The following is a 19,319-nucleotide window of genomic DNA, read 5'->3' as shown; positions in this document are numbered from 1 at the left end:
TTCAAGAAGCCTCTTTTTGCGTGTGGAATTGAAACGTCCTGCACAGGTGTTTTTCTTCCGTTTTTTTTCAAATATGACCAAGTGTTTAGAGGCTGCTGTTGGTGAATTGCAGGATTTGGTGTGTGCCGCTTGTAGGGTCAGAAAGCTTGGCTGTCCTGGCCTGTGGCTTTGATTTTCCATCTCTCCTTCCCTTTTTCTCTTCCCCAGGTCTGGATTCCTCCGTTCTGATGCATTCGCAGCTATTTCCAAGCACCCCCTGGCCTCAGTGGTTGCTCTTTGTGCTGTCTGATATTTTTATTTCCCCCCCCCCGACGCTCTTACTGTTCTCTGCTCTGCTCTTACCTCAGCGCTGTGCCCCAGCCAATTTGGAAATGAGCAAACCCTGGAAAAATGTATTCCAAAAGTTTATGCAGTAAGAAAATTAAAGAAAGACTTCACCCCTTAAAATGAAGTGACCCCAACTTTGACCTAGTTTTATATCTACAGCAAATATCTTTATGGCTGTTGGTGCTGAGCACGGCTACAAAGCTGCTTCTGAGCCCAGCGCTGTAGCACATGCAGCCTCGAAAGCTGAATCACGTAAGCGCGGTAATACAGTGCTGCATGGTCCCAAACTGGAAGGCGGTAAAGAGCTTTTGAGGTGGAAACGGGCAGGTCCAAGCAGCACCTCTGCCGGCTGGCCATAACCGAAAGCTGCAGGCTGCTGGGGCTCTGCGTTGGCCAGCGTCACCGTTGTACTCAGCCCCTAGCACCAAACAGGCTCCAGATGGCTCATGCCTGCAACTTGTAAAGGTGCATTTCCCCCCGGTATTGGCTCTATTATTTTAATGGATTGCTGCTTGGGGAGAGAGATCGGCTTTGTATCCCGACCCTCTGCAGAGCGCGCAGCCAGCTCGGGGCGCCATGCAAATACCTGCGGTAGAGACATAGTGGTGGCTGTTCCTGTGACACCAAAGGAGAGCAGCTGTGGAAGAAGGGGAGAATGTAACACCATGCTCCGTGTGCTGTAATTTCTCATCTAGATTAATGAAAAGTTGCTTTCTACAGTGAAAAAGTAGAACTAGCGAATGAAACTGTCAAGCTCCCAACAGCATGAATTGCAATGAAATACAGCGCAAGGTATTTCTGCTCCTTGGGCGCCGTTGGCTGCTACTGATGCACACTTTAAGGCATACTGTGGGCATTTCACAGATGCAGTTGTTGAAAAGCTAGACAACATATTATCTATGGAATCATAAGAGTATTTCTGTTGTCTGATAAACATGACACTTCGGCCTCTCTTTTCTTTCTGGCACTTCATGTGTGGTGCTGTGACTCAGCCCGATGTGTAATACACAGCAAAATCAGCTCTCAGGGTGAGATTAGTTGGCTTTACCTCCATTAGGTAAAAAGAGAAGGCTTCAGCTCAAAAGAGTAAACTGGGCAGATCCAGCTAAAACTCTGCTTATTTTACAGCTGTACAATACTAGGTAATGTCTAGTGCAGGTAAATTCAGCTGCTTGTGATTTTTTGTTATATTGTCTCTTCCTTTAAAAAAAAAAAATAAAACACACACCTACTTCTGCTGATTTCTTCTTGATTATGCTCAGTTGGTTTATGTTATATTCTCATTCAGGCCTCCCTGCGGGTTTGTGTGTGTTCAGGTTGCCCTGATGAGCTGCGAGGGGCTACAGTTGAGTATGGGCTAACTCTACCCTTTCCTGGCTCTGCTGGAGTCTCTTCCCTTGCTCCGTAGTATATTCTAGCCATTCGTTTACATTCATCACATATTTTTCCAGTGTAGTCTTCCATGTAGGCTGTAAATTTCTGATGCCCCCAAAGTGTTACATCTCGTGAATGTGAGAGCTGTGGCTTTGAGGAAGTGCTTCTGCTAGGGTGAGAATTCCCGTCTTAGTGGGTAACATATAAAATAATTGAAAGTAACCAAATGCAGGCTGCAGATCTGTAAAGTGGCAATCTATGCATTTAATTGTATTCATTTAAAATGCTAAAATGGTGAAAGCAGTATTGCATTTTTAAATCATCATTTATTTCATTCCATGCATATGTACTTCCACCTTCAGAGTAAAGCTCTCAGCTTTGATCTGTTGGACTGTATTATTAGCACTTATTTGCGGAAACGTTTGCCTTGTTTATTTTTAAAACCATTGGAACTCAAAGGGAAAGTTTTGTTTTTCCTTGTTTCCCCTGAGAAACACTCATTCATCCTGCTCCCTTCCACATTTTTAAACAATTGCCCTTTGTCATCATACAGTATCCTCCCAGGCCAGGCATCTCCGCGACCCAGGCAGCCGTATCTGTTTACATGGTCGCTGAGCAGGAGAACATCAGAGGCTCTGTCTCTTTGCAGATGTTCAGTGAAACAAGGGGAAAAATCTGAAACGAATGGCAAGATTTCAAACTGGTCATCATTTCAGACCTAAATGTGCTAAAATAACCCCAAGGTTCCTGAAATATATTCCTATTCCTTTTTCTTTTTCTTTTAAGTTTAGTGTTGATTGTGAGCATGGTCTAGGAGCCTGTAGAGAGGAGGTTGCTGGGGGAGCAGCGTCCAGATAATCAGAGGGGAGCAGGCAAAGAGGAGGAAGGTGATGGGGGAGGAGATGACACCAAGGCAGGATGATGCTGAGGTGGTCATCAGTGTGCTGAGATTTAGCTGTGTGCAGGAGACCTGGAGCCTGACCAAATATCCTTGGCGTCATCTATAATGCATGTGCTATATAATGGGTGTTTCCTTCAGACTCTTCCCCGTGGTATTATTTGGTTAATAATATTAGTTCTTGGGAATTAATAATGGGATTAATTAGGTTAAGTGACAGAATAACGAATGGCAATTTGTCATCCTTAGAGATTCATTACTTCTAGTACAATATGGTTCCCTAACCCTTTTCAAATATCACAGCTCATATGTACATACTGAAGCCATAATGCAGGGGAATGAAGAGCTCAGAGTGCTGGTCCTAAATTCAGAATTCCACCCAGAGAACACAAGGAGTTTCCTTCATTTTTCACAATGTTCCTGTCATATGCTTTCATGCAGTTGGAGCATTGCATTTAATTACCTATCATTGATTTTCCTTTCTGGATGTATTACATGCTTAAATAGTCACACTTGTGAAAAACACATTGAAATACATTTGCTTCTTAGTCTCATTTAAAAGCATGAATTTATTAATGATGTCAAGATGCAGTGTGAAATTAAATATGTTCTTTCTTACTCGTGTTTACACATGCGTAAACACATATATGTGCGTTATTGGTGACTGGGCAAGTTGGTATCACTTTTACTTAACTGTGCTTACCTAATTGGCATGGAATGTTCTGATCATCACAGCTGGTTGAATGGGTCTTTTTTATTTTCCTTTTTTAGATGAGATACGCTATTTTTGTCAGAGTGAAAACGCTTAGAAAAATATGTAGATTTCTTCGAGAATTCCTGAGAGAAGACTTTCCCAGATGAAAATGAAAAATGTCAGGGGGTTTTATTTTTGAACAACTTAAGAATTCAGTTTGTAATTAAAAGATTATATTGGATTTGTTTTATTAAGGAAGCGGAAAGAGCAATGCTATGCAAAACAGTCTCCTGTAATGATATGCCCAAAATCCAGGTTTGAAATATAAAATGAAACATTTTAAATGGTTTGGAGACAATTCTGCTTTGGAATTTGTATTAATGCATACTAACTCCATGAGGGACAACAGTATGAGAATTACCCTAACCATGAAGACTATACAACCAAACTTCTGTAGCTGATTTCATACCATGTAAAAACTAAGGTTACAAACTTTGCATGGTCCTATCAGTGAAAAGGTCAGTCAGACACAAGTGTGCGTGTGTGTTTTTTTGTTTTTTTTTTCTTCAATGCTATACTATACCAATGGGTCATTTCCCTAGGATTCTGATAACACCATGTTATCCTCCTGGAAGTACTCTGTTCTGTCCTGATGCACACTGAGTTGATGAGTTACCGAAGTACCCCTGCAGTGAAGAAGTCTAACCATGTATGGGGCTGCATTAGCAAGAGCGTAGCCAGCTCATCAAGGGAAGCGATTATTCCCCTCTCTGTGCAGCCCTTGAGAGCATGTGCAGAGTGTTGTCTTATACTGAGGAGCCCAAAATTGGAGACAGACATTAACATGCTGGAGCAAGTCCAGTAGAGGGCCACCAGGATGGTCAGAGGCCTGAAGCTCATGGCATACCAGGAGAGGGTGAGGGAGCTGAGCTTTTTTAGCCTAAAGAAGAGAGAGCTCAGGGAGGTCTTATTACCATCTTCAGCTACTTCATAGCTGGTTATAGGGAAGACAGAGCTAGACTTTTCTCAGAGGAATGCAGAGGAAGGATAAGAAGCAATGCCCACAAGCTGCAGCAAGTGAAATTCCGATTAGATATAAGGAAAAAATCCTTCACAAGGAGGATATGCAAACTCTGGAGCAGGTTGGCCAGAGAAATTATGAAATCTGTCTTTGGAGATATTCAAAAGCAGACTGGACCAGGCCCTGAGCAACCTGATCTAACTTCAGATTGGTCATGCTTTGCAAAGGTAATTGACCGGATGACCAAAGTCCCTTCCAACCTAAATTAGTCCATGATTCTACAATTTTGGGTCTTCCTATTGCACTTTATTTCCCACTGCGGTGTATTTATTGTTAAACATTCTACAGCAAAATAGTTACCAGGACTATTCATTTTTATTAGCTACCATTTTATTTTATTTATTTATTTTTTTACTACCAACCCTGTTTCTTTTTCACCTCCACTGTCTTTAGGCATTGTCACTAGTAACTGTAATTTTACTAACTGTAAAATGTGCAGTAGCAGCTGGCATTTGGATTGGCACAAGACCATGGGACTCCATGCTGAGAAAGGGGGGGCTTGCATAAGTGAATTTGGCTCTAGGCTTGCAGTAGTATTTTATACTAACCAATCTTTTTACMCATGAATGTCATGAATGGAAAATTGTTTTCTGATCTGCTAAATTCTTCAAATATAATTTTTCTTGCTCTTCCTCTGGTTCTAGACATTGAGTTTTCCATAAGTTCCAACTCTTGACTTACCTTTTTAAGCAGAGTGTAATATCATCCACGTAGGATGAAAGAAGAAAATTACATAAAAGGTGTACTTCAAAGGCAGGGAAAATACGTTTTTTTTTTTTTCTGAGCTGGTCTACTGGGTGTCTATGGTGTAAAGTGTGAATTCTGATATTAACCATACAAGCAGACTTCATGGTAGAGCATTGCTTAGGTTTTTAAATTCATGTGGCAAAACAGACAATTGTAACATGTTTTCCTTTTACCCATATTGATTTTAAATTCTGCTTTCAAGAGGGTTATACTAATAAACACTATCTTCTCCATTTAATAGTGGAAGAACAGATTTAGATTGTATCTTTCCAACACTCCTCCCTGCTGCCTATTATGAGAGCTATCCCTTCTCCTGTGATTGAAAGAAGCATTGATATTTTTGTGTGTAAATACCTCCAGATTTCTTAAGTAAACTGTTCTTATCTCAATAGTATGTCACTGCAAGTAAATTACTCTTATGCACTCAACCTTTCTCTCTTGGATGCATTCAGGCAAGCAGGCTAAATAGTGTATTGCTTTCTCTGCAGGACTTCTAAGGACCATTTCTATCAGCTCTGCTCAACTGAGCTAAAATACTGTCAGTAAAATGTTGATGATAACCTTTCATCTCTCTGTCCTCTTTTATTGAGGATGATTCTGCTTGCTTTCAATACTGACAAAATGCTGCTTTTTTTTTTTTTTGTTTTGCTGTTTTATTTATGACATTGAGCTTAAGTAGAACATTTGCATTTGTTCCATACATGTGTTTCTAGTAAAGCTGAAGTGATGAAAGGCTTTTTGACACACGGGATCATAAGACCGTATTGTCAGGCATTCAGATCTAGTACCTTAAAATGAAGCATCAATCAACATATTTCTGTTTTGCTGCTATTGTGATATTTCATAGCCATCCAGATCTTCCATCTTCCTCCTTCACTCTCTCAGCTTTTAGGAGATGTTCAGCTACCTGATCACTTGAGAGATCAGGGTTAGAGATAAAGGAACATCTGGACATCTGCTTGGCAGTACAAACCCATGGTTTTCTCAAGCTGCAAATCTAGGGAATGCAGCAGGATAATCTCATTCAGTCCATAGATATTTGACCTACTGATAGTATGGTACCTCCAAATGACCTGCTAGATATGAGAGATGTGTTTTACGAGCACATGAGACAAAATGTGCGCTAGGACTGAGATCCAAGAAGGGGTATGGATCCTGTCTCAATCCACATAAATCTGTGTTAGGTGCCTACACCCCTTACAAATTAATAGGCACCCCTGAAAAGGGAGCAGGCATTTAGAGCCAGCGACTTAGTGGAAAGCTGATAGTCTGTGGGAAACACTGAAGACACAGAAGCACATCTTATTGTCCAGCCCTCCCTGGGGCTTCTGCATTGTCTGCACAGCTTTTGGGAGAAGCCTTTCAGTTACTTGTCCATTGCCTCTTGGGATGCTCTTGCAAAGGTGCTTTCACCCTTTCTTTCGAAAACAGAGAAGAAAAATCCATCTGGGGAGAGGACAGAAGGAGAGAGGGCTGCTTTCTCTTATGTAGCAGCTCAGCAGTTTACACGCTGCTGTGTAAGAGAAGCAGGTTGAGTTCAGGCAGAGATTTGTTCACGTGGTGCCTACAAGCACCCACTAACCGGGAGCCGGGACCTGGAGGCCTGTTCCGCACCTCCAGTTTGAGCCACCATCCAGGCGAGCAGCAAGGACTCCTGACCTCCTGGGGCTGTAGTTTCAGGAATCAGCTGGGAGGGCCAGTCCTGGACACCAGCCCCTGGCTCCAAGGACAGCTTGTGCGTTAGATTTTGCACTGAAGGTTTGTTGGATGACATGTGTGCACAGCTGGTTTTATCCCTAGATACATGTATACAGTCAAAGTGAGAGACCGAGCAATCAAAATGTGGTATATGAATGCTAACATTGCTGTGCTATTTTGACCAACACCCCAATACCACGATGGACATCTTGAATTTATAACATACCCTGTGTTATACCCTGTGGTCCAGGGGTCAAGGATCTTAGACTCCTTCTCCTCTAACAGCTGCATCCAGACAGACCTGTGTGTTTAGTTTATACATCAGATTTGGAGGGAAATTCTGTATACAGAGAGACAGGTTGTTGGATTAACTCAATTTCTGGGCCTGATGCATTTTAAGACATTATTTAAGGAAGTCTCTTTAAAGCTTGGTTTCAATAAAATCTCATATCAGCAGAATATAAAATGTGGTAACTCCAGCAGAAAAGACAAGTATATGATAGGGTTACATATGTGCAGGAAGAGTCTGGATCTAATTATTGTCTCAATTCAGCATTTAATTCCCTGCTGAAATATATCATGCTTTCAGAAAGAGATTAAAATAAATAAATATTGAAATTGTTACCCCGTTATGCCTTCTTGGATTCTCTTTTTTCACCTAAGTTTAGGTCTACATTTTACAAATACTCTTCCGCTCTCAGGCTTTTCTAATTGTGCGTATCTCAGTGCTGTCAGTACTGCAGTCATATGTTGCAGAGATCACTTATAGCCACCCTGGTACCCTACAAAGCTTCATGTCTGAGTGGTGTTTTCTTCAGAAAGGAATAACATGTTTTTAGATACTTGAGAATTTTCTTTAGTCTATTTTTTTTTTAATCTACAGAAACAGTTCACATTCCTCTCCCGACATAAAATCCTTTCCCCCCCCCCCCCCCCCCCCATAAATTAAAGACTAAAAGTGAACTGTAAAAGAGGCAAAGGAATGGGTGATAAAAACATAGTTTAAAAAGTTAGGCCCAATAAAAGACCTAACAATCAAATTTATAGATAGAATGTGGGAAAAAAGGCTATTTGAAACCATACTGTCATCATGTATTTTTTAGTCTTGAGCTGTAAAATCAAGGGCTGAGCTAAGAAACTAATAAATTATGTTGCATTTGGATGGCATTTAGTGGCTTTTCTTCTCACTGATCATTGTTGAAGGATAATCAGTCATATATTAGTGCTAAGTCTTTGTAACCCTTGATAGGGAATATTTATGCTATTGATCACAATCTCTTGTGTGTCAACATGAGTAATACCTTTATCACCGGCAAGCTGATAGTGGGAAGCCTGGCAGAGGGTGGTGAGCAGGCTTACTTAAACGTTGAGCGAGACTGTACCCAGCTGGGGTTGGACTCGCAGCTCTTCCCTCGCTGCCCCGGCGTGTCCTTGCCAGCACGTGGGCTCCTGGGCGCCTGGTGTTTATTTAGCACAAGAGTCTGCCAGGACCTGTGTTTTTCTTTCCTGCAATGTCTTTCCCATTATCAGTATTTAAGAAGAGGGCCTGCTGACCTGATGGAAAGTTGTGCGCCAGATTAACGCATTTGAAAAGAGGCAAAGGAAGCACTCTGTTTCTTTCAGACAGTAACTCTAAATGATGCTGGAGTATGTGAGACCCTACAAATCCTTTGCTCTTATTTGCTGCTCTCAACTTTGGGATTTTTCAGAAGCCTTGTAATGTTTGAAGTCTAGCAACAAAGGGGATTTGCCTACTTGTTGAATTGCAGCTGTCACTAGATTTTAAAAGAAAACAGAAGCATGTATTATTGAAACATTAGGCCTTTGATTGCTTTCATATGCTATTAATTTCACAAAAAAATTCCCAGTAATCTTGCAAATGAGCTTTTGCCAACCAGAGTAGACTTTGAGTTCTGCCTCATCTCTGGAACAGAGTTTGCAGTTGGGTTTTTCCCCCTTTAAATGAAGTAATGCCTAATGAATAATATATAAAAATATAGCTCATGTGCGGAATGGAAACTAGATCTTTTCTAGAGATTTTGGCATAACCATGTTTTGTCTGCCCTTGCAGTGGGAGATATCAGTGCTGGAATTACAATGATCTGAAATGAATTGTTGCAAGTCCTAGAACGTCCCTATCAAAGTAAATGCAGGTTGGAGAAAGGCTCTCTTGCAGGCAGAGGTGGTTGTTCTGGTGCAGGGATTAATAGAAGGTTGAAAACAGTAATTTGGCCATAACACCGGGATTTGCCACTGAGGGATCAAAACTTGGACTTTTCTACAGTGTGTGTTGCAAGGAAAAGGGCATGTAAGCTAAGTTCCCACTTACTCATTTGCAGGTACAGGAATGAGATGATGCATTCATTGCTCTGAAATGGATGCAGATCTGTCTTCCAGTTTAAGTCAATCTGTCACAGTGGTACTTTTTACTGAATTGCATGGCACTTAAATCTTTTGTCCTGAATGACTCACAGTTTAGGGAGGGAGACTGAGATGATGGGAGAAGGTAATTTATTTTAAAGTCATGCACTGCAGTCTCATTGATTTATAAGCAATAATGTACCTTTATTAAAATCTACAGCTGATACTTGATTTGATAAAATGTGGAAGTGCTGGCCTTTGGCTTTGAAGGTCAGAGGAGGTGTAAGTCATTTTTGGTATCATTGAGCAAGGAATTGTTTATCTGTAGGCACTGAGTTTAGGACTTAAGGTGGTAGTGACCTGTGAGCTGATTAAAGTGTTATGCTGGATAAGCAATTAACATGATGGCTTTATACATTTTACTGCATTAATACATTATCTATTAAACTCAGATTGTCAAATTTATTTTGTGTGTATTTAAGCTTGTAAAAATGCCTATAGTCTATTATTAGTGCTTGTTTAAAACTTGAAATAAGTATGTTCAGACTAAAAGTTCCAAGCTGAGTGTTTTAAAAGCTAGGTTCTTGAATTCATTCTTAGTCATCAAACTAAACAAAGCTTAATTCTCAGAAGTACTCAAAAGCTGTACTGAGTTTGGTAAAAGCTGTGAAATTATACAGGGGTCGATGCCCTCAGGATCAAGCCAGTAGAGAAAAGGGCTGACAGAGCAGAGCAAATTCACAAAGGGAAAGAGGAGAGAAACTCCAGAAAGACATGGGTGAGGAGAAGAAGCAAGGGGCAGGCATAGAAGTAGTGCTGATAGTTGTATCTATTTCTTTGCTCAGTGATAATGAAAATGACTTCATATTCACGGATGTTTTGTTGCTCTACAAGGGTCACGTTTTATCCTTTATTCCTGCCGGACTCTTGCTGTAGATTGAAGGGATTATTTACATCTCAATTTATTTCTCAGCCCATTGGCCATAATTAAAGATGGAATTTGGCACTCTCCAGAGCCTGTGCTGGAGACTTTCACCTTGCACAAGAAAGTGGATTAGATGCGGTGATTGATTGGGCTCACGCACAGTCTCCTCACTGTGTTGTGGTGATGAGCCGAAAGAAAGCTAGTGATGTGCTCCTCTGGCAGCTACTCACACCATGAGAGTTACCTTACTGCGAGAGTAAATCCCACCCCTCAAATAAAACCCTAGCCTGTTCCATCCAAACTTACCTGAGTTTGTGGTGTGGGCATGCTCTTGGTAGCCCAAAGCGAAGTTTGGAGAAGGCAGTGGCCACCTGACAAGGCAGTGTGTCTTGCAATCTGTGCCTGTATTTATCTCATCACAATGCATCTGAGCCTATGCCTGGGAAAGGCACGGAAAGTGGTTTCTTAGCAGGGTCACGCTCTGCCTTAGGGAGGGAATTAGAAATAATGTTCAGAACCTTAGCTCCGATGTTTGACCAGTGCTCTGTGACTCCTTTTCAGGTTTTTAGGAGCTTTTGGTATTAAAGCCAAACAGAAATGCACTCGTAAATCTAGCAGAGGCTCACTAGCTTTTTTCTCTCCCACTAAGCCAGAAAACAAAAAGGAAGAAATTTATGGCCGTGCCCGGCTTCTACTACAGCATTTGAAAAATATGTATTTTTTTGAGATGATTGTTTCGGGAGAGGAAATGGTAAGCATGCTCTCTATTCGTTTAAGCTTTCAGGACCAGAGTGTCTTTTGAAACTCTTTAAGCACCTTATTGCTTTCTTAGATGCTCTGAAAAGCAAGACTGCTCTTTTAGGACTCTGGATTTCTTTGGCTTTGCATTGACCTTGTGCATGCTAGATACTAAGGAGGGTGCGCCCTGTAATACCCTTGAAAAACACCCAACTTGTTCATTCCAAAGCACCTTTTTCTTCAAATCAGAATGATGTCATGCAGCGTGCCTTGCAGGAAAAGATAAAAGGTCCAGACTAAGGAATACAGCAGGCTAAGGCTGTTTCCATTACAGAAAGCTACGCTGGTGGAAGGATAATTTACCGAGACTGAAGTGTACAGAGTTCCACAAAAGCCTTATCAGAAAAATTTCTTATGTCCAGAATGAAACCTGGTCAGAAGTAGGAAAAAAAAAATCATTTAGAGAAATTGCTTGTGAGAACAAGAAAACTGCATAGGATAGCTGATGGCTCGTGGGAAATCCAGCTTTCGGTCCCTGATCTAATTCAGGCGCAGTGAAAACTTGCAGCAGTTTACAGTGTCTTGTAGTCTGTGCATGTGTGTTGTTTATAATTACTACTCACTGAACCTTGTTACCCAGTTGTTTCTGTTGATAATATGAACCCCTTGGATGTTTCACTTGCTTGATGTCCTCCCAAATGTTTTTCGATTAATGGGGCCATGCTATCTGTGTGCTATGATTTGCCAGAAATACTTTTTCATTATGCAGAAGCATAGACAATTCTGCAGTATAGAAGTGTCAAGGTGAAAAAAGGTAGATATATGTAAAGGCTGCTTGTGGAACTTATTTCTTCTGTCAAAATCCACTTAATTAGGGACATATAATTGATGTAAAAAGCCACTAAAGTAGTCTCCTTGATTTGAAGGATTTTTGAGTGCTTTCCTCAAACCCGACTGCCATTGCAACCCTTGAGCTCCCTTTTAGGTATCAGAAACACTTAAATCTGTAGGCTGTATCATCAGTACATGACTGAGACACTAGAGGTAGTAGGTTTGGTAGATTGTACAAGAAAGAAGCTGGGTGAATTTCCAACCTAAAATAATCATTCTCCAAATTGCATTTGGGCAAATATTTTGTAATCTCATTATGTGCTTATATTCTAGAAAGTCTGCGATGTGCCTGTGAAACAGAACTGTCTTGTCTCTGTCTTACTGAAGAAAAGTCCCACAGAATGGCTTTTCTGTGTTTGTAGGGTTGTGAGCAGAAGGGATTGAACATGTGGCAAAATTAATAACTGGGTAGCATTCATACTTTCATCTTTAATTAAAACCAAGTGGGTATGTGAAATACATTTCCCCAGGGCTGTGGTGGGGGAATATCCACACATGTAATTAATCTAGCTGCTGGACGTCACAATTTCAGCACTAAAATAAAGCAGAAAGAGACACCAGTGAACAATATGGGCACACTCCAACATTCATTGAAGTCAGTGGGAAACTTGTCTTTTGACTTCAAAGGACATTGGACTGAACCTTGCAAGATCATATTAAAACACTTAGAAGTCATTAAGCACTTATTCTTGCCATACTGCAGTAACAGAGCTAGAAAAACTATAGGTGGATTTTAATTTAGTCGACTGCCTACGCTTTTAATTGCTCAGTGTTTACACAGTTGGTTGCATACAATTGGATTAGGTGGTGATTTGCCTGATGATTTATTGTGTTTCTCTGTTGCTTTATGGTATAGGTTTTTATAGTCTTGTTTCTGCATATATGGAGTCTTCTCGCACGCTGATACAATCCTCATTTAAGTTATTACACATGATTTTCTTTCAGAGCCGAATTAATAGCTTCTGTGAGTTTTACTATTGTTATTTTGTAAGCTTGGTATGGTCCAACCCCTACCCCTTGGGGGGTGGGATTGTTGAAGGGCCTGAAGTCATTCAGCTTTCTTCCCTTGAGAGGATTAGCATCCTTTTTAGGCGGTGGGAATGGGGTCGTATAGCTGTCCAGCTTCTGTCCGTCACCACTGCTGCTGTCTCTGGAGTTGATTGGTATTTGTTACTGAGAACATGGTGGTACCAACTACTCCAGACAAGGCAGAATCTGAACTTCAGGTACATTAGGTTGCCACTGGATATAGGGAATTGGCAGAGTTTGATGACAGGATAAGGAAGTCAGGAGCTGGCTGGAGGCATGAGAGTAGAGGAGGGTTAAACATCATCTAACCTAGTCTCTGGTATTATTCACCAGTCTCACCTGATGATTTGTGAATTAGCCTTAGTCTGGTTTCAGGAGATGTCTGTGTCTAGTCAAAGGATTAGCAGGGAGCAAATGTTTGCCTTGAGACAGATCAAACAGGGTCATCAGAAGACCAGTTAGTACATAGCTCTTCCACATCTGGAAGATGCTATTTAAATTGTGTTACATCTAAATTACTTGTTGTGCTTGGCAGGCTGTGTTCAGAGAAGACTACTAAGAATAATTCAGGTTTCAAGTCAAAGTTGAGGAGTTGGCCCATTTGAAGATTTGTCATGGTTATTTAAGGTATTTATTTACCTCCTCAATTTCATTTGTGTTGAATTCACATGAAATGTTTTAAGAAGCTAAAAGTTAAAGGCAATGTTTGCCTATGGAAAGGTAGAATGTTTGCTATGTCTGTTTTCTGGTAAATTGGATTTTGGAAGTCTAGACAGAGCAGAGCACAATCAACATTTTATACTTTCATAAAAAACAGGCCTCAGGCTTTATGTGTTGTGGCAAATGGTATGAGTGTTGTGGCTGGGGCCCAAACAACAAGAAGAGGCAATCAGTAATAAAGGTTCATCCCATTAAACGAATAACGTGGCACAATTTAATACATCTGGGAGATCTTTTACAATGAAGCCTAGAATATAGCAACTAAAGAAACTGAAACACTTGCTGTATTTCCTGGAAGCGTTACTGCTCTGATGGTAGGGAGAGTTACAAATTTTGGGTTCAGGCCCATGCTGGAAGATGACTTTTCTTCCCACTGTATATTTTTAGCCTTATTTTATAGCCACATCGGTACCTTTAGCCATTCATTCATTTCATTGATGCTGCAAAAAAAACCCCGGGCAACATGGAGTTTTCTTTGAGGTAACCTCAGTCTAAGTTTAGGATTTAGAAGCCCCACAGATGAAGATGATTTACTCTTTGCTTCCAAATTTTGCAGCACTAATGGTACTACACCCTAATTTATTTTATCTTTTAAGAAAATGTTTTGGTTTTATTGAAAAATATTTGGTTTTACAGCTGTCACAAATGTTCCAGTGACTTTAGTGGAACCAGGAGGGGTCCCAGAAGAATACCTAATCTTTTGCTGCCTTTTTTTTTGATCTTTTGACTCATTTTAATATAATGTTCTTATTCCTGTTTGGCACCATGAAAAATGAGAGGAATAGAGAAGCCTGCTTCCTGTCTGCAGTGTTGTGATATAACTTCTTGCTGACCTTCTTATGTATGTAAAAATCTGCTTAAACAAGAATGTCACAGGTAAATTTTACGTTCATTTTCTTTTACAGAGAAGAGTCAAAGACGTGATATCTCCAATTGTATTTGAAGCTGCGTACAGCCTCAGAGAACATGTGATAGAAAGAGGGAAAGAGGAAAAGGAACTGCCTGCTCTCAAGCCCATTCTCCGCTGGAAGAAAGGAGAGAAGATAGCACAAAGGAACCAGGTCAGGTTTGCACTATGTTATTTCCCCTAGGAGGCCTGTGATTCTGTCCAATTCTGCACTGACAGCAGAAGTGGATGTATAAAGTGATTGCAAAGCTCAGAGGGAGGCTGGTAGGCAGCACAAGGTGTGGGCACGTGCTTGTTTCAAGCTGTTTGTGCCAGGCAGCGAGAGACTGAATGTGCTAAAGGGTGAGAAAAGAAAAGTCTTGGTTCCTCCCTTTCTGTAGGAGGTTCTCTGTGATGCTCTTGGAAGACTTATCCTGGAAAGAAAGTTGGGGACACAGCTTTGTTCGTCCTAGAGTCCTAGAGGGTTGGCTGCAGGAGGGGACACAGGAACTTGCCCCTCTGCATGCGGGAAAAGTGTCTAGGGGACAGAATTAAGAAAAACTTGCCCGGCCCACTGCCCTCTTTTCTGAGGGCTCCTCATGTCTTGTCATGTGGCAGAGGAAACCTGCTCCTGCTATTATTATTGATGGCCATGCTACAATAGGATTTTTTTGTTTCAGAGAAAGGAAAGCATAGGTGCAGCTATATACTAATGGGGTCCTATTTTGCTCCCAGGTAGTCCAAAAAAACCCCTTTTGTCATTGGTTTTGGTAAGAGCAAGAGAATTCCCTAGACTCCAAAATATTTGTTATTTAGAGGGTAGAGATCCTTCCTCCCCCCACCCTGGCCACCTTTTTCCTAAGAAAATGAAATGTATGTGATCCTGCTGCATGTCTGTCTTGACCTCACTAATATCATTTGAAAATGTTGTCTAGTTTTGGCAGGTTTCAACAGGAGTGATCAGGGCAGTGCTTTTGAAGGTATTAAGTTCCTTTAGGGTTCATGAAAACAGGCAGTCATGTCGAGGGGAGAGACCCTGTTAGTGGCCATTTGAGGGAAAGACTCTAGTTTGAGCTTGGTCTTTGGAGATGCAGGACAATTTGCCGAAGAAGGAACCTGCAGCCCTTCCACCTCCTGTCGTGCTGCAGCAGAGCATCCAACCATAAGGCTCAAAGCTCTGTAGGGAAATCAGATTTCTTTGTTCTGTGGCTTGCCATAGCGCTTGTTCGTCAGAATCGCAGACTAATTTAGCTTGCAAGGGACTTTTGGAGACCCAGTTCCTTGCTCAAAGCAGAGCCAACTTTGGAGTTAGATCAAGTTGCTCAGGGTCATATCCAGTCAAGTTTGTTTTCCAAAACATGCTTATATGATCTGGCATTGCTTGTGAATATGAAACTTTTTTTTTTCTTAAACCCTGAAAAGCCTGTCTGGAGTTTCAGAGTTTTAACAGTGGATTGTGAGATATGGTTTTTAGCCTTGGGAAGTTTATCGTCAGCAATATATTAAGTGATGCTTTGATCATCATCTACTATATTTCTTTCTGCTGCTACTCATAAGGATATGTTATTCTGCTGAAGTCTGCAGGTCCTTGAATACTACTGGGAAAAAAAGCAGCTAAAAGAGATTGCTTAAAAAATCTCTTGTTTAAAGAGATTTGCCTTTTCAGATACCCAGGTGTTTTTAATTGTATTTGGCTATAATCCTTGTACTTAAAGAAATGAGTATTTATTGAAGTATGCCTTATTTTTATAAATGAATGAATGAAATTTGAATCTAATAATTACTTATTTTTATAAAGAGGGATTTGTGTGGGTATTAAGTTTCTAAATGTTATATGGTTGCAAACATGATGGGAATTCATATGTTCACATCTTCGTATAGCGAATTTTGGAACCTGTACAGTGTGGTGAAAATCGGAATGTTATATGAACTGAACTGCTTGGGTGCTTTACCACTGAGTTTAAACTTAAAAGGTCCTATCTATCCCTGCAGGCATAGTCTCAGGTTAATATTAAAATACCTAAATGTTGAGATTATAAACAGAAACAAAAATATGTTGGGAATTTCCCTGACTTGTTTTCTTGTGTAATTTGAATGAGAGGGAGCCGGTTTAACAATCCCTTTCCATTTGCTTTCCAGATGTTGTTCACTTAGCTTTGTAAGAGAAGGATTTTGACGTGGGGTGTGACTGGAAGCATGCTTTCAGCCAAGGAAGTGGGCAGAGTTTCAGATTTAGTGTGGCAGTCATGGTGATAAAGCTCCGACGGAGTAGCCTTGAGGCATAGTGACAGAGTTCTCAAAGATCGATTTCATGGGAAAATCATTGCTTAGCATTCTCTTTTAGGCTTCTTGTCATGTTGCAAGTAGAAATTACTTTTAAAGACCAAGAGGCATAGTAGGAAGCAAAGTTTATGTAATAAAGGATTTACATTTTCAAAGAATCTAATGATTCTGGAAGGACCTTGCATTGTGGCAGTCCAATTCAAGACAGGTTTAGTGGGCTCTGTTTTCATAGATGAGTACTCGGCACTCTCTGAACATCAGGTCAGGTTAGCAATAAGGTGGATGCTTGTTAAGAGAAGCATAGATATCACATGTCCCTTTTGAAAACAGCAAGATGGGTGTGGGTGGATGGACAAACACATTAGTGCTAGTACTGAAGTCTTTAAATATAGCTAGTGATGTGTGGTTTTCAAAAATCCTAAATTCTATTGAACTAGTAAGAAGTAGCATTTTTAAATCTGAAATATTGCGTCTGTTGCTTCAAGACACCATTAAGATACTGTTATAGGTTGATGCTTTGCTAATAAGCTCAGGTGGCTGATTTTGGTGAGTGAATGCGTGAGAAGGATTTGGAAGTAGCGAATAGCTGAAGAACTGGGAGGGAGAGCTGACAGGGCAGGAGAGGAGATGACTTCCAGCTTTCAAAGTTCTACTTCAGGTCTGCTAGACCTACTTGAAAGCTGATAGATCTTGCAAACATGTGGGTTTTATAGTCATCTAGATATAATTTATTTAAACTAAAGTCATGGTAAAGCTGACGTGATCACTTCCACTGGGATGTAGCTTTAGTTGTCATGACCAGGTGTTCCTTACTTATGCACATGACTTCCCAAACAGAGTGTACAACTGTCCTGTATTCCTTTGTCCCCACTGTTGACAAACAAGGAGGTAGGAAAGCCACCTGGTGGCCTCTTGACAAGAGAGTTGGAGATAATCTTGAGCATACGAAGTTCTTTGTAGGACTTTGCTCCAATGTGTTAAGAAGTCAGCTTGAAAATAGTGTTTGTAGGCAACCGTCAGTGGGAAGGTGTATCCCTTCCTGATGACATAATCATGAAAAGGATTATGACAGTTATTCATCCCTTATATCAGTAATATTTTGTTTATGAGAGAACAGTCTGGTCCTGTACTAAATGCTTAGACCAGAACAGAGCTTGAGTAGTAAAGGAGTGCCTGGATGGGAGGTGTTCAAAATGCATTTATTTATTGATCATCCATTTTAAAAGAAGGTAACTTTTACTGTGAGGCACTACAAAATACTTGTATTAGAAGAAGTAAAACCGTGACTGTTTAGTGAAGGAGGCTGCTTCTGTTCCTAAATGAACTGTCCTTGAAACAATCAAAATATGAGAAATAATTTGAACTTCCTAACAGATCTGAGCAAATGGATCTTAACTGAAATTCCCTCTTGAAAAAATACACAATTGTGGAACTTTACATATTGCCCATTTTTGTCAGAAAAGCGGCTCTGATACTTCAAAAGGAAGTAATAGTGTAATTAAGCTGGCCTGAGGGACTATTTGGCCCAGGTTACAGTAACAATTGACTTATAACTGACTTATTTATTTTCTCAGTTCTTTTATGTGCTTACCAGAAACTATGGTTGCTATAGTTTAGTATAATTATTTGTGGGAACAAAAGCAAATACTTAAGGGTCATGTGTACAAGTGTATTGATACATGCCTCTGCAACTTGTACAATTGTTGGATGGAGATGTGGAGACTGGCTATATGGAGCAGATTACAGCTTTCCATGTTGCACGTGGCTAGCCAGCTCAGTCGTGTTCAAACAGAAAATCTCTGATGGGTCAAGATTGGGTGGGGAAACAAAGATTCTGCTTTTTCTGTGTGTCAGTATTACGAGTTTTAAAACTTCCCACCCTGAAGATGGCTTTCTATTAGCTTCCTTGTTGCCTCCCAAATCCAGTTGCTGCCTCTGTCCACTGGAAAAAACTAATAAATCTTCTTACTTTAGGGAAATTAATGTGTATTCAGAACTTTGTTTGGTTTAGTTCGTCACAAGTGGTTTGCACTATAACATTTTTTTTTTGTATACTCACTGTATAAATACATGTCAACCAAGAAAGAGAAAGATCTGCCAAATACAGTGGGGATTTGTTCTAGTAATATCCAGTAAATATAACTTAGAAGTCAAAACGTGGTATGCTAGAATTCTGTCTGTTTTAAATACTGTAATAAAATCACCTGCTGTTATGTGGATGGAGGCACCTTGTCGGTACAGGAAAATATCCTCAGAATTAATTGCGTCAGTGTCTTCAGGACTTCAGGAACAGTTTGTCATAAAACTGCTTTTAAGTTATAAGAAGAGTCAGACGTTTAGGACGTTGTGTTCCCAACTGTACCACTGACTCGCAGTGAGAGTTTAGGTACGATGCTGCACCCTGGGTGAGTGAGGCCAAGCTTTTCTAGGATAAAGTAAACTTCACCTTTCTAAAGCAAAGGACTTTTTGGGAAAATATTTGTGTTTGAAAAGGCAGTTAAGTATTTGCACATAAATACGTAAGCTTAGCTGACAGGTATGATAAAGTATAGGAGGATTTTCATGAAGCTGAATTATGAAGATCTTTAGTAATTTTGGTTTTCTGCACAAATAATGTCATTCTTTATTTTAAAACATTCCCCCCCCCCCCCCCCCCATACTGAGGAC

General features: G+C 40.5%; 1 protein-coding gene across 1 annotated transcript in view; it reads left to right on the top strand.

The window, feature by feature from the left end:
* Nucleotides 1–19,319, top strand: part of ITGA9 (integrin subunit alpha 9) — a 233,419-nt gene that overhangs the window by 109,087 nt on the left and 105,013 nt on the right. The window contains exon 16 of the mRNA XM_026067943.1: nucleotides 14,389–14,544. Within this exon, the coding sequence (XP_025923728.1) occupies nucleotides 14,389–14,544 (156 nt within the window). The remainder of the gene's footprint in view (nucleotides 1–14,388; nucleotides 14,545–19,319) is intronic.

The sequence above is a fragment of the Apteryx rowi genome, unplaced genomic scaffold (genome assembly GCF_003343035.1).
Source record: "Apteryx rowi isolate R43461 unplaced genomic scaffold, aptRow1 scaffold_265, whole genome shotgun sequence".
Taxonomy (NCBI): Eukaryota; Metazoa; Chordata; class Aves; order Apterygiformes; family Apterygidae; genus Apteryx; species Apteryx rowi.
The sequence above is the reverse complement of the archived record's forward strand: the minus strand, read 5'-3'. Positions and strand labels throughout refer to the sequence as shown.